Source organism: Hylobates moloch, unplaced genomic scaffold, assembly GCF_009828535.3.
Source record: "Hylobates moloch isolate HMO894 unplaced genomic scaffold, HMol_V3 SCAFFOLD_10, whole genome shotgun sequence".
Taxonomy (NCBI): domain Eukaryota; kingdom Metazoa; phylum Chordata; class Mammalia; order Primates; family Hylobatidae; genus Hylobates; species Hylobates moloch.
In genome coordinates, this window is record NW_026652285.1 from 5,659,194 (window position 1) to 5,674,969 (window position 15,776).

Here is a 15,776-nt window from a genome sequence, read left to right on the forward strand (position 1 = left end):
GACGGAGTCTTGCTCTGTGCCCCAGGCTGGAGTGCAGTGGCGCGATCTTGGCTCACTGCAAGCTCCGCCTCCCGGGTTCACGCCATTCTCCTGCCTCAGCCTCCCGAGTAGCTGGGACTACAGGCGCCCGCCAACACACCCGGCTAATTTTTTGTATTTTTAGTAGAGATGGGGTTTCACCGTGTTAGCCAGGATGGTCTCGATCTCCTGACCTCGTGATCCGCCCGCCTTGGCCTCCCAAAGTGCTGGGATTACAGGCTTGAGCCACCGCGCCCGGCCGGAAATTTTAAAAAACTATTTTGAGGCCAAGTGTACTGGCTCATGCCTATAACTGCAGCACTTTGGGAGGCTGAGGTGGGAGGATTGTTTGAGGCCAGGAGTTTGAGATCAGACTAGGCAACATAGCAAGACTCCATCTTCATTAAAACATAGGAAAATTGGCTGGGCACGGTGGCTCATGCCTGTAATCCCAGCACTTTGGGAGGCCGAGGCGGGTGGATCACCCGAGGTCAGAAGTTTGAGATCAGCCTGGCCAACATGGTGAAACCCTGTCTCTACTAAAAATACAAAAATTAGCCAGGCCTGGTGGTGCACACCTGTAATCCCAGCTACTCAGGAGGCTGAGGCAGGAGAATCGCTTGAACCCAGTAGGCAAAGGTTGCAGTGAGCTGAGATGGTGCCACTCCACTCCAGGGTGACAGGGCAAGACTCCACCTCAAAAAAAAAAAAAAGGGAAAATTAATTTAGATATGATGGCATACACCTATGGTCCCAGCTACTCAGGAGGCCGAGATGGGAAGATCACTTGATCATGGGAAGTTGAGGCTGCAGTGGGCCAAGACTGCGCCACTGCACTCCAGCCTGGGTGAAAGAGTGAGACCCTGTCTCAAAAGCAAAACGAGGCAGGGTGCAGTGGTTCACGCCTGTAATCCCAGCACTGTGGGAGGCTGAGGCGGGAGGATCACCTGAGGTCAGGAGTTCGAGACCAGCCTGGCCAACATGGTGAAACCCCATCTCTACTAAAAAATACAAAAATTAGCCGGTCATGGTGGTGCCCCTATAATCCCAGCTACTTGGGAGGCTGAGGCAGGAGAATCACTTGAATCTGGGAGGCGGAGGTTGCAGTGACCAAGATTGCGCCACTGCACTGCAGCCTGGGCAAGAGTGAGACTCTGTCTCAAAAAAGAAAAAAAGATCATTATAATGTACATATTCATTATAGTAAATACTCATGAATGGAAAGAAAAATCATGCATAATGTTACTATCAAAAAAACACTTATGTTAACAGGATTCTACCTTATGTGGAAGGATTCTACCTTTTATGTTTTTTAGATTTGTATTCTCACTGTGCATCATGTATATTGAATTTTAGACAATTTAACATTATAACATGATAATGGCCAGCCTCAGTGGCTCACACCTGTAATCTCAGTACTTTGGGAGGCTGAGGCAGGCAGATGACCAGAGGTCAGGAGTTCGAGACTAGCCTGGCCAACATGGCAAAACTCCATCTCTACTAAAAATACAAAAATTAGCTGGGCAGACAGATCACCTGAGGTCAGGAGTTCGGGACTGCCCTGGCCAATATGGTGAAACCCCATCTCTACTAAAAATACAAAAATTAGCTGGGTGTGTTGGCGTGCGCCTGTAATCCCAGCTATTTGGGAAGCTGAGGCAGGAGAATCGCTTGAACCCAGGAGGCATAGGTTGCAGTGACCCGAGATCGTGCCATTGCACTCCAGGCTGGTTGAAAAGAGCGAGACTCCGTCTCAAAAAAAAAAAGAAAAGAAAAGAAACATTGTAATAAAAAAAAAGAAAAAAAGAACAAGGAAACATAAATGATAAACATTTTTCCACGCTTTCCATCACCCAGGCTACAGTGCAGTGGCGCTGTCTCAGCTCACTGCAACCTCTGCCTCCCAGGTTCAAGCTATTCTCCTGCTTCAGCCTCCTGAGTAGCTGGGATTACAGGCATGCGCCACCACGCCTGGCTAATTTTTGTATTTTTAGTAGAGACAGGGTTTCACCATGTTGGCCAGGCTGGTCTTGAACTCCTGACCTCAGGTGATCCTCCTGCCTTGGCCTCCCAAAGTGCTGGGATTACAGGTGTGAGCCACCATGCTCAGCCTTTTCCATGCTTTAAAGAAAATAGACTTTATTTTTTAGAGAAGCTTTGGGTTTACAGCAAAATTGAGTGGAAAATACAGAGTTCCCACATACCAGCACAGTTACCACACAGACACAGGGTCCCCCACTTTTAACATCTGCACCAGATTGGTACATGTATTGACACAATATTATTGCCCATAGTCCATAGTTTACATTAGGGTTCACTCTTGCACATTCTGTGGTTTTGGACAAATTTATAATGACATTTATCCACAATTACACTATTACACAAAATGGTTCCACTGCTCTAAAAATTCTGTGTTCTGCCTATTCAGTCTCCCCTTCCCTCATCCCCTGCCAACCACTGATCTTTTTGCTGTTTCCATAGTTTTGTCTTTTCCAGAATGTCATATAGTTGCAATCAGACTGTATTTGGCCTTTCAGATTCCATACTTATCTTTCATAAACATTTCAAATGACTATAGTTATTCTATTGTGTAGATATATAGTTTTTTTTTTTTTTTGAGACGGAGTCTCGCTCTGTCACCCAGGCTGGAGTGCAGTGGCGCAATCTCGGCTCACTGCAAGCTCCGCCTCCCGGGTTCACGCCATTCTCCTGCCTCAGCCTCTCCGAGTAGCTGGGACTACAGGCGCCCGCCACCACGCCCGGCTAATTTTTTGTATTTTTAGTAGAGACGGGGTTTCACCGTGGTCTCGATCTCCTGACCTCGTGATCCGCCCGCCTCGGCCTCCCAAAGTGCTGGGATTACAAGCGTGAGCCACCACGCCCGGCCAGTTATTTTTAACCATTCTTCGATTGTTGGACATTGGATTAGCTCTAAGTTTTCACCATTATAGATAACACTGCACTGAATTTTTTTTTTTTTGAGACAGAGTTTCGCTCTCGTCACCCAGGCTGGAGTGCAATGGCACAATCTTGGCTCACTGCAACTATGCCTCCCGGGTTCAAGCAATTCTCCTGCCTCAGCCCCCCCAAGTAGCTGGGATTACAGGCATGCGCCACCACACCTGGCTAATTTTTTGTATTTAGTAGAGACAGGGCTTCACCATGTTAGGCTGGTCTCGAACTCCTGGCCGCAGGTGATATGCCTGCCTCAGCCTCCCAAAGTGCTGGGATTATAGGGGTGAGCCACTGCGCCTGGCCTGCACTGAACAGCTTTATGCATAAAGATAAAGCTTTCTCTATCTTTAGCTTTTTATATAATTATTTATAAAGATATATAAATATTTGTATTTATAAAAGTTATTTATATAACGTTTTCTCTATTTTAAGATTATTTCTATAAATATACTCCCAGAAGGGAAATTATTGGGTAAAAGAACATTTGCCAGCTGTGTTCAGTGGCTCATGCCTGTAGTCCCAGTGCCTTTGGAGGCTGAGGCCTCCCAAAAGAAGGCCTCCCAAAAGGATGAATCCTTCTGAGGATCCACTGAGCTCAGACGATCAAGGCTACAGTGAGGTGTAATTGTGCTACTGCACTCCGGCCCAGGCAATAGAGTGACACCCTGTCTCAAAAATAAAATAATAAAATAAAATAAAATAAAGTAAAATAAAATAAAATAAAAATAATATTTACTAGTATTGAGCATTATCATTATACCAAAATTTGCTAATTAAATTTTAATTAACATTTCATTTATTATTAATTAGTTCAAGGATCTATTAATGGTTAGTTATTTTTCTTTTGTTTTCATTGAATTGTGTATTCCTGACATTTTTCTTTTTTTTTTTTTGAGACGGAGTCTTGCTCTGTGGCCCAGGCTGGAGTGCAGTGGCGCAGTCTCGGCTCACTGCAAGCTCCGCCTCCCGGGTTCACGCCATTCTCCTGCCTCAGCCTCTCCGAGTAGCTGGGACTACAGGCGCCCGCCACCATGCCCGGCTAATTTTTTGTATTTTTAGTAGAGACGGGGTTTCACCATGGTCTCGATCTCCTGACCTCGTGATCCGCCCGCCTCGGCCTCCCAAAGTGCTGGGATTACAAGCGTGAGCCACCGCGCCCGGCCTTCCTGACATTTTTCTACTGAAATCTTTGTATATTATTGTGAAAAGGTCTATATTAAATAGTACAGATATATTTTTTGTAGATGGCATAAGTAAGTAATATGGTTAATTTGCTGTTGGGGATGTTCTGCTAAAGGGTGCCTATGTAAACATGTTTTGTAGTGTTTTACTCTTCTATATGTTGAAGAAGCATATCTTTGTGTCTTAATGTAACGCATTAAAATCTTATTATTTTTTGAGAGTTAACTTTTTTTTCAATCATATCTTTTTAAAGGAGCTCCCCCCTTACCTTGGCAAACTGGATGTCTCATTTCAAAGAGGTAATATTTTTTGTTTGTGGCTTAAACACTTGTGTTGAGAAGCATATGTGTGTTTTCTTGTCATAGTAAGTTCTTTTTTTTTTTTTTTTTTTGAGACGGAGTCTCGCTCTGTCACCCAGGCTGGAGTGCAGTGGCGCGATCTCGGCTCACTGCAAGCTCCGCCTCCCGGGTTCACGCCATTCTCCTGCCTCAGCCTCTCCGAGTAGCTGGGACTACAGGCGCCCGCCACCACGCCCAGCTAATTTTTTGTATTTTTAGTAGAGACGGGGTTTCACCATGGTCTCGATCTCCTGACCTCGTGATCCACCCGCCTCGGCCTCCCAAAGTGCTGGGATTACAAGCGTGAGCCACCGCGCCCAGCCAGTAAGTTCTTACTAAAAGTAACTGACCTCTAAGCATGTCCCCTCAGGCCTACAAATCTGAAGCCTTGAAAATTATCTGACGTGAAATTATCAGGTCCAAAGAGTTAACTGATTCATTCTGCTTAAATTCACATACAGTTAACTTAAACCTGAACACTGATTGCAAGAAACATTTCACTTCTAAAGCTTCAAATTCTAGAATATTGCCGCAACTTATATTAGTCATCCATCAAAAAATATAATAAAAAATAAATGAAAAGGGCTGGGCATGGTGGCTCACGACTGTAATCCCAGCACTTTGGGAGGCTGAGACGGGCAGATCACTTTAGGTCAGGAGTTCGAGACCAGCCTAGCCAACATGGCAAAACCCCGTCTCTACTAAAAATACAAAAAGTATTAGCTAGGCATGGTAATGCACACCTGTAATCCCAGCTCCATGGGAGGCTGAGGCAGGAGAATAGCTTGAACCTGGGAGGCGGAGGTTGCAGTGAGCCGAGATTGTGCCATTGCACTCCAGCCTGGGCAACAAGAGCGAAACTCTGTCTCAAAAAAATAATAATAATGAAAATAAAGTAAATAAATAAATAAATGAAAAGAAATGGAAAGGACCCCTTTCAAATCCTTTCTGGTTCCATAATATTAATTCTTTTAGCTGCTCCATATTTTAAATGATCAAACAGACTTCTGTCATTCAAATAAAACATTTCCTAGTCATCTTCAGTTAGTTGTTTTCTTCTGAGGGAACATTTCTCACAAAGAAACATGTCCCTTGACCCAACTTGTTAGTTACTGCAGATGTTAGAATGGAAAATATACCACCTTAAGGTATGTGCTGAACAGATATAGGCTCCCTCATTGTCACAAGTCAGCCTCACATTTTTGAATGATTCAAATCTATAACTCAATAAAACCATAAGATGTTACATATCATGAATCTTGGTATGATTTGCATATAGTTGAAACCTTGGTTAAATGTCAGCTCCATTTATACTAATTTTTTAAAAGAACTATAACTGCTCCGTGAACTAGATTTTAAATTGGCCAAGCCAGGTGTGGTGACATACACTTCTAGTCCCAGCTACTTGGGAGACTGAGTTGGGAGGCTCATTTGAGCCCAAGAGTTGGAGTCTAGCTTGGGCTACATAGCAAGACCCTGTCTCTTTTTTTTTTTTTTTTTTTTTTTTTGAGACGGAGTCTCGCTCTGTCGCCCAGGCTGGAGTGCAGTGGCGCAATCTCGGCTCACTGCAAGCTCCGCCTCCCGGGTTCACGCCATTCTCCTGCCTCAGCCTCTCCGAGTAGCTGGGACTACAGGCACCCGCCACCACGCCCGGCTAATTTTTTTGTATTTTTAGTAGAGACGGGGTTTCACTGTGGTCTCCATCTCCTGACCTCGTGATCCGCCCGCCTCGGCCTCCCAAAGTGTTGGGATTACAAGCGTGAGCCACCGCGCCCGGCCGTGGTTCCGTTTTTTCTATCCTATTCCCTTGCGTAGAATTCTTGCTTACCAGGCCGGGCACAGTGGCTCACACCTGTAATCCCAGCATTTTGGGAGGCCGAGGCAGGTGGATCACTTGAGGTTAGGAGTTTGAGACCAGCTTGGCCAACATGGCGAAACCCTGTCTGTACTAAAAATACAAAAATTTTTAAATTTTTATTATTGTTTTTTGAGATGAGCTTTTGCTTCTGTTGCCCAGTGGCACAATCTCAGCTCACTGCAACCTCTGCCTCCCAGGTTCAAGCAATCCTCCTGCCTCGGCCTCCTGTGTAGCTGGGATTACAGGTGCCCGCCACCACTCCCAACTAATTTTTGTGTTTTTAGTAGAGACGAGGTTTCACCTTGTTGGCCAGGCTGGTCTTGAATTCCTGACCTCAGGTGATCCGCCCACATCATCGTCCCAAAGGGCTGGGATTACAGTCATGAGCCACCATGCCTGGCCAAAATACAAAAATTAGCCAGGTGTGGCCGGGCGCGGTGGCTCACACCTGTAATCCTAGCACTTTGGGAGGCCGAGGTGGGCGGATCATGAGGTCAGGAGATCGAGACCATCCTAGCTAACATGGTGAAAACCCATCTGTACTAAAAATAGAAAAAATTAGCTGGGCGTGGTGGCGGGCGCCTGTAGTCCCAGCTACTCGGGAGGCTGAGGCAGGAGAATGGCGTGAACCTGGGAGGCGGAGCTTGCAGTAAGCTGAGATCATGCCACTGCACTCCAGCCTGGGTGACAGAGCAAGACTCCGTCTCAAAAAAAAAAAAAATTAGCCGGGTGTGGTGGTGCGCACCTGTAGCCCCAGCTACTCTGGAGGCTGAGGCTGGAGAATCACTTGAACCCGGGAGGCAGAGGTTGCAGTGAGCGAAGATCATGCCACTGCACTCCAGCCTGGGCAACAGAGCGAGACTGTCTCAAAAAAAAAAAAAAAAGCTGAATTGGCCTGGCGCGGTGGCTCATGCCTGTAATCCTTACACTTTGGGAGGCTGAGGCAGGAAGATCACTTGAGGTCAGGAGCTCGAGACCAGCCTGGCCAACATGGTGAAACCCCATCTCTACTAAAAATACAAAAACTAGCTGGACATGGTGGCGTGCGCCTGTTATCCCAGCTACTTCTGAGGCAGGAGAATCGCTTAAACCCGGGAGGTGGAGATTGCAGTGAGCCGAGATCATGCCACTGTACTTCAGCCTGGGCAACAGATCAAGACTTTGTCTCAAAAAAAAAAAAAAGTGTTAACCAAATGGTTTGTTATCTATCCTGATTATTTGAAAGTAACCTTTTTTTTTTCATGGAAAACACGAAATTTGGATAATCTAGAGTTGACTATAATTATCGATTTAAAGTTCCCCAAATGGGGCCGGGCGCGGTGGCTCACGCTTGTAATCCCAGCACTTTGGGAGGCCGAGGCGGGTGGATCCCGAGGTCAGGAGATCGAGACCACGGTGAAACCCCGTCTCTACTAAAAATACAAAAAATTAGCCGGGCGTGGTGGCGGGCGCCTGTAGTCCCAGCTACTCGGAGAGGCTGAGGCAGGAGAATGGCGTGAACCCGGGAGGCGGAGCTTGCAGTGAGCCGAGATTGCGCCACTGCGCTCCAGCCTGGGTGACAGAGCGAGACTCCGTCTCAAAAAAATAAATAAATAAATAAATAAATAAATAAATAAATAAATAAATAAAGTTCCCCAAATAGTGAAAACTATTTAAATGGTGGCCCCTAACTTGCACAGGGGCCACTATTCCATCAACCAACACATCCTATGGCATACTCTTTGTCTATCTTTCCTATTTGCTGTTATTTTCCTCTTTTCTTTTTGTAGTCCACCACTTCCTAGCTGGTTATCTTCTGCTTAGAAAAATACTGGGGCAAACTTCTCTTTTTCCAAATGTTTTTCTACATTCTAAGCTGGCTGAGGCATCTAATTTATGTATTATTATTTTTAAGTAGAGATTGGGTCTCGCTATGTTGGTCAGATTGGTCTTGAATTCCTGGCGTCAAGCAATCTTCCTGCCTCAGCCTTCCAAAGTGCTGAGATTACAGGAGTGAGCCACTGCACCTGGCCTAATATTTGTATCTTTACATCACTATAGCACTTTTTTTTCTCAGCACACATTTTAGTTTTCTCATTCCCTCACTGTTAGATAGAATAGTCTCATGTGTTTTTTTTGCTGTTCCAAAGTTAGTTTCATCTGTTTGACCTTTTTGTAAACTGATTCTTACATGCATCTTACTTGACTGCTAAATTAATTTTTTAATTTGCCCACACCATGACAAAAAGGCAGTCTTCCTTATGAGCTTCAAGCGTGAAGTCCCAGAGAAAGACACTGATTGGCCCAGCCTGGGTCATGTGGCCATCCTGAAGAAAAGAAACGGGCTATTATGATCATATGCCCACCCCCGAGGGTGAATGGGCAGTGGGTACTCTGATGACAGCCCTATCAGAACAATGTGAGATAAGGAGATACAATGTGAAATACAGGTTTCCAAAGGAAGGAAGAATGTTGGGTAGGTAAAAACATTGTGGCTAATGCCTATAATCCCAGCATTCAAGGAGGCCAAGCTGAGAGGATCCCTTGAAGCCAGGAATTCAAGGCCAACCTGGCCAACAAAGCGAGACTTCATCTCTACTTAAAAAAAAAAAAAAAAAAGGCTGGGCGCGGTGGCTCACACCTGTAATCCCAGCACTTTGGGAGGCTAAGGCAGGCAGATCACCTGAGACTGGGAGTTCAAGACCAGCCTGACCAACATGGAGAAACCCTGTCTCTACTAAAAATACAAAATTAGCCAGGCGTGGTGGCAGATACCTGTAATCCCAGCTACTCTGGAGACTGAGGCAGGAAAATCGCTTGAATCCAGGAGGCGTAGGTTGTGGTGAGCCGAGATGGCACCACTGCACTGCAGCCTGGGTGACAGAGCAAGACTCAGTCTCAAAAAAAAAAAAAAAAAAAGAAGCCGGGTTTGGTGGCACATGCCTCTAATCTCAGCTATTTGGAGGCTGAGGCAGGAGGATCACTGGAGCTGAGGAGTTCAAGGCTGCTGTGAGCTATGGTCATGCCACTGTACTCCAGCCTGAGTGACAGATTGAGACCCTGTCTCAAAATATATATACATATATATAAAAGCTATTTACTATAAACATAATTTTTAGAGTTTAATTATGTAGCCTATGATAAGTTTAAACTCTTTCAAAGTGTTAGATACACATCTCAAGGTAGCTTAAGAAAAAAAATAAAAAAATGAATGTATTGGTTTTCATAATTAGAAAGTCCAGGGGTTATATGCCCTCAGACATGACTGATTCCAGTTGCTCAAGCAGTAATTGGTCTCTCTCTATCTCCGTTTCTTGAGATTGATCTGGCTCTGTCGCCAGGTGAGTGGAATGGCCAACCGGCTCACTGCAACTCTGACTCTGATTCGCTCCTTCTTAGCTGGGACTACAGGCGCCCGCCACCACGCCCGGCTAATTTTTTGTATTTTTTAGTAGGGACGGGGTTTCACCGTGGTCTCGATCTCCTGACCTCGTGATCCGCCCGCCTCGGCCTCCCAAAGTGCTGGGATTACAAGCGTGAGCCACCGCGCCCGGCCTATCTCTGTTTCTTGCTTTTGTTTTCATTTGTGTTAGCTTTGCTTTTAGGGACACCCTTTCCACAGAGATGAACTCTTGGCAGCTTGTACATGATCCATTCAGCAAAGGATTTCAAGAGGCCTTCTCTCCCAGTGTCCATATTTGTTATGCTTAACAGGTTAGACTGGTCATATATTTAGTCTGTGGTCAGAGAGGCAGAGCCAATGATTGACAGTCCCATCAGAGTAACCCAGAGCCCCATCAGAATTACAAGAAGTATAGTAACAGACTTTTCCTTTTTTTCCCCTTTAATGTACATACTGCTTTTCACACAGGTTCTAATTATAAATAATTTAATTTTCTGACATGGATTTCATTTACTTTTTGATAATGCATCTTTGTTTTGATTTGCCATATAATAAGATGGAATAAAGGATTTTCACCATTTTGTTATTTGCAGATTAGTGGAATTGAAGTTTCAGATGGAAGCAGAACAATTTTTACAATAGTTATATAGTATGTATAGTAAATTATATAAATGATTAGAGTAATTAGAGTCACAAAGGACTAGAGAGCCAGGTGTGGTGGCTCACACCTGTAATCCCAGCACTTAGGGAGGCTGAGGCAGGAGGTTTGCTTGAGATCAGGAGTTCAAGACCAGCCTGGGCAAAATACAGTGAGACCCTGTGTCTACAAAAAATAAAATAAACAATAGGCCGGGCACAGTGGCTCACGCTTGTAATCCCAGCACTTTGGGAGGCCGAGGCTGGTGGATCACTGGAGGCCAGGAGTTTGAGACCATCCTGGCCAACATGGTGAAACCCCGCCTCTACTAAAAATACAAAAAATTAGCCGGGTGTGGTGCTGGGCGCCTGTAATCCCAGCTACTCAGGAGGCTGAAGCAGGAGAATTGCTTGAACCTGGGAGGCAGAGGTTTCAGTGAGCCGAGATTGCACCATCGCACTCCAGCCTGGTCTCAAAAAAAAAAAAAAAAAAAAAAAATATATATATATATATATATATATATATATATATATCTATAGTCCCAGAGGATTGCTGGAGTGTGGGAGGCCGCAGTGAACCATCATCATGCTACTGCACTCCAGCCTTGGCTATGAGCAAGATCCTGTCTCAAAAAAACAACAAAAAAAGGGCCGAGTACATGGTTCATGCCTGTAATCCCAGCACTTCGGGAGGCCAAAGCTGGCAGATCACTTGAGCTCAGGATTTTGAGACCAGCCTGGCCAAATGCAAAACCCCATCTCTACAAAAACTACGAAAAAATTAGCTGAGCGTGGTGGTGCTCCTGTAGTTCCAGCTACTCAGGAAGGCCAAGGTGGGAGGATCACTTGGGCCCAGGAGGCAGAGGCTGCAGTGAGCCGAGATCGTGTCACTGCACTCCAGTCTGGGCGACAGAGTGAGACCCTGTCTCAAACAAACAAACAAACAAAAAAGAGTCTAGAGAAAGACTAAAGAAAATAATCCTCAGGAAATATAAAGAAAATTAAAGTCCCCTTCTAATTTTTTCATTACTTGAATTTTCTTTGAATAACTGCATTCATATAATTCTTCAACACATTACTAATTTAGTGTATACTTCCCTTGCCTGAATGTTATTTTTAATCTCTGAAAAAGTCAATGATGATATAGCAAAACTTTAGAAACAATCTCAGTATCTACTAGTAGGGAAATGGTTAAATTAAAGTAAATTATTGTATAGCTACTCAATGGAGTATTTTGACATCTTTTAAAAAATTATGATAGAATCAGATCGGTGGATTGTATCAATGTCAGTATCATGGTTGTGATATTGTACTATAGATTTGCAAGAAGGTTACCACTGGGAAATCTGGGTAAAGGGTACATGGACCCTATTATTTCTTACAATTGATTGTGAATCTATAGTTATCTCAAAATAAAAAATTAATAAAAAATTAAATCATCATAAGCACAGTAAATCAACAGGAAAATATTTATGTGAAAATATCAAGTTAAGGCCGGGCGCGGTGGCTCACGCTTGTAATCCCAGCACTTTGGGAGGCCGAGGCGGGCGGATCACGAGGTCAGGAGATCGAGACCACGGTGAAACCCCGTCTCTACTAAAAATACAAAAAATTAGCCAGGCGTGGTGGCAGGCGCCTGTAGTCCCAGCTACTTGGAGAGGCTGAGGCAGGAGAATGGCGTGAACCCGGGAGGCGGAGCTTGCAGTGAGCCGAGATTGCTCCACTGCACTCCAGCCTGGGTGACAGAGCGAGACTCCGTCTCAAAAAAAAAAAAAAAAAAAGAAAAAGAAAATATCAAGTTAAAATCTGTAGCACATCATATTATTAGTATATTAAATCATGCATAGGAAAAAAGAGTAGAGAAAGTACACCAAATGGTCATAGCATTTATATCTAAGTTGTTGGATTTACATGATTTTTTTCTTCTCTATACTTTTCCTTATTTTATAAATGTCCTTTAATGAATATATACGATACCTTCTCTAGTCATCAAAAAGTAAAACTTATATTTAAAAAATACATTTAAAAATCTTGCTTTCTCAGCATGCCAGTGTGAAGGAAAAGATAACCGAATTCCATTGCTGAAGGAAGTTTTTGAGGCCTTTCCTAACACTCCCATTAACATCGATATCAAAGTCAACAACAATGTGCTGATTAAGAAGGTACTCAAGGCATTGCCTCCTCTGGGTGTGTTGCATCCTATTTCACAAACTAAATAAGGTTAGAGTCAGTGACTGCATAGATTGATAATGCTCAAGGAAATGTGATACCCTAGGGATCAGCATTGTTTTAAATAATGCCTTAGTAAAAGAGATTATTTTACTGTAGGAGAGAGCGTATTTTCAGAGAGAGTTGGCATGTCATGGATAAAATAAGGTTGCATGAACCAGTCATTCTGGCATTTATATAATTGTCTTCTAGTTTAACTTGTTTCATTCGTGGTTAGTTTATGTCAAATTACTAAAGAACTCTATTCTGTTAAATAAATTATATAATGATATAATGTGAATAAATTTTGCATTTTATAAAATATTCTAAATTTACATATTGATTCTTCCAAAAGTTATGCTATTCATTGGCAGATAGTCAATTCTAATTCATTTTTTAAGTGAAATGTTGTTAGTGGATTTGCAAATAGGCACATGCATAAAATTTTGAATTTTCACACATAGGTTTCAGAGTTGGTGAAGCGGTATAATCGAGAACACTTAACAGTGTGGGGTAATGCCAATTATGAAATTGTAGAAAAGTGCTACAAAGAGGTAAGCTTCAAAAATGATACAGAATTATCTATCTTTGTTGTTGTTTTGTATCTATAAATGATAAGTTATTATAGTAATAATTTTTTTTCTTTTTCTTATTTTTAGAGATAGGGTCTCACCCTGTCACCCAGGCTGGAGTGCAGTGGTACAATCATAGCTCACTGCAGCCTCAAACTCCTGGGCTCAAGTGATCCTCCTGCCTCAGCCTCCCAAGTAGCTGGGACTACAGGTACACACCACTGCACCCAGCTAATTTTTAAATCTTTAGTAGAGATGAGGTCCCACTATGTTGCCCACTCTGGTCTCAAACTCTTGCACTCAAGCAATCCTCCTGCCTTGGCCTCCCAAAGTGCTGTGAGCCATTGTGCCTGGCCCTTATTACAGTAATAATTTTTAAAACTTTTCTTACTTCAGGCCGGACACAGTGGCTCACGCCTGTAATCCCAGCACTTTGGAAGGCCAAGGCGGGTGGATCACAAGGTCAGGAGTTCGAGACCAACCTGGCCAATATGGTGAAACCCTGTCTCTATGAAAATACAAAAATTAGCTGGGCGTGGTGGCACGCGCCTGTAGTCCCAGCTACTCAGGAGACTGAGGCAGAAGAATTGCTTGAACCCGGGAAGCAGAGGTTGCAGTGAGCCGAGATCATGCCACTGCACTCCAGTCTGGGCAACAGAGCGAGACTCTGTCTCAAAACAAACAAACAAACACGTATTTCATAGCCTTCATACACATGTAGATGGTATTGGGTGGAAGCAACTAGCCAGAAGTTTAATATAGTAGAGATAATGGATTTGAACCTAGCAATATAAGGTCAATGTAGTTGAACTGGTTCAAGGAATTATTATTTTCACATGCTAATGTTAGTTGCTTACCAATATTTCATTATGTGTATTAAAGGAAAAAATACAGTTTCTATCTTTTAATCACCGTCTTGTGTTAGGTAATTAAATTTTTTGTGTGTAATTTTGAGTTAAATTATTTAGCTGGGCATAGTGACTCATGCCTGTAATCCCAGCACTTTGGGAGGCCAAAGTGGGAGGATTGCTTGAGCCCAGGTGTTTGAGACCAGCCTGGACAACATAGTGAGACACCCTTTCTATTATTATTATTATTAATTATTTTTAATTTTCTTTTGCCTGTAACACAGCCCTCAGGAGATCCTGAGAACATGTGCCTATTTTTTTTTTTTTAAGAAAGAAATTATTTAAGGGGTGAAGATTGCTTGAGGCCAGGAATTTGAGACCAGCCTGGGCAACATAGTAAGACTTCCAACTCTATTTAAAAAAAAAAAAACATGCTGGGCACAGTGGCTCACCCCTGTCATCCCAGCACTTTGGGAGGCCAAGGCAGGCAGATCATCTGAGGTCAGGAGTGCAAGACCAGCCTGGCGAACATGGCAAAACCCCGTCTCTATTAAAAATACAAAAAATAGAGGCCGGGAGCAGTGGCTCACGCCTGTAATCCCAGCACTTTGGGAGGCCGAGGCGGGCGGATCACGAGGTCAGGAGATTGAGACCATCCTGGCTAACGCGGTAAAACCCCATCTCTACTAAAAATACAAAAAATTAGCCGGGCGTAGTGGCGGGTGCCTGTAGTCCCAGCTACTCGGGAGGCTGAGGCAGGAGAATGGCGTGAACCCGGGAGGCAGAGCTTGCAGTGAGCCGAGATCGTGCCACTGCACTCCAGCCTGGGTGACGGAACAAGACTCTGTCTCAAAAAAAAAAAAAAAAATTGCCAGGTGTGGTGGCGTGCTCCTGTAATCCCAACTTCTAGGGAGGCTGAGGCAGGAGAATTGCTTGAACCTGGGAAGCAGAAGTTGCAGTGAGCCAAGATGGCGCCACTGCACTCCAGCCTGGGTGACAGAACAAGACTCCATCTCAAAAAAAAAAAAAAAAAAAGAAAGGAAAAGAAATTATTGAGGGTCAGGCTAAGTGGCTCACACCCCTGTAATCCCGGCACTTTGGGAGGCCAAGGCAGACAGATCACTTTGAGCCCAGGAGTTTGAGACCAGCCTAGGGAACATGAGGAAACCCCATCTCTACTAAAAACACAAAAACTAGCTAGGCATGGTGGCACATGCCAGTAGTCTCAGCTACTTGGGAAGCTGAGGTGGAAGGATGGCTTGAGCCTAGTAGACAGAGGTTGCAGTGAGCCAAGATCCTGCCACTGTACTCTAGCCTGGGTGACAGCCAGACCCTGTCTCAAAAAAAAAAAAAAAAAATCCTATTATCTATAGTTTTAGCTTCTTTTTACCCTAAACTTCCAAACAGATTTAAGCAAGTTAAGCCAAGATCATACAAGATCATGCAAGATCATGATTACTAAGCAAGATATAAAAGCAGGACCATCTACCCACTGAAAATTTTCTGGTTAAAGAAAATATGTCGGCCAGGTGCCGTGGCTCATGCTTGTAATCCCAGCACTTTGGGAGGCTGAGGCGGGTGGTTCACCTGAGGTCAGGAGTCTGAGACCAGTCCGGCCAACATGGTGAAACCCCATCTCTACAAAAATTAGCCGGGCATGGTGGCGCACACCTGTAATCCCAGCAACTCAGGAGGCTGGGGCAGGAGAATGGCTTGAACCCAGGAGGCAGAGTTTGCAATGAGCTGGGATTGCACCACTGCACTCCAGCCTGGGCAACA

The 15,776-nt window shown here is 44.1% G+C and overlaps 1 protein-coding gene across 2 annotated transcripts in view; it reads left to right on the forward strand.

Annotated features, from left to right (window-relative positions):
- The window catches only part of GDPD1 (glycerophosphodiester phosphodiesterase domain containing 1), a 56,655-nt gene that overhangs the window by 25,381 nt on the left and 15,498 nt on the right, over positions 1-15,776 (forward strand). For both annotated transcript variants that reach the window (XM_032162862.2, XM_032162860.2), the window contains exons 4-6: positions 4,409-4,454; positions 12,413-12,531; positions 13,042-13,131. In XM_032162862.2, coding sequence (XP_032018753.1) covers positions 4,409-4,454; positions 12,413-12,531; positions 13,042-13,131 — 255 coding nt within the window. The remainder of the gene's footprint in view (positions 1-4,408; positions 4,455-12,412; positions 12,532-13,041; positions 13,132-15,776) is intronic.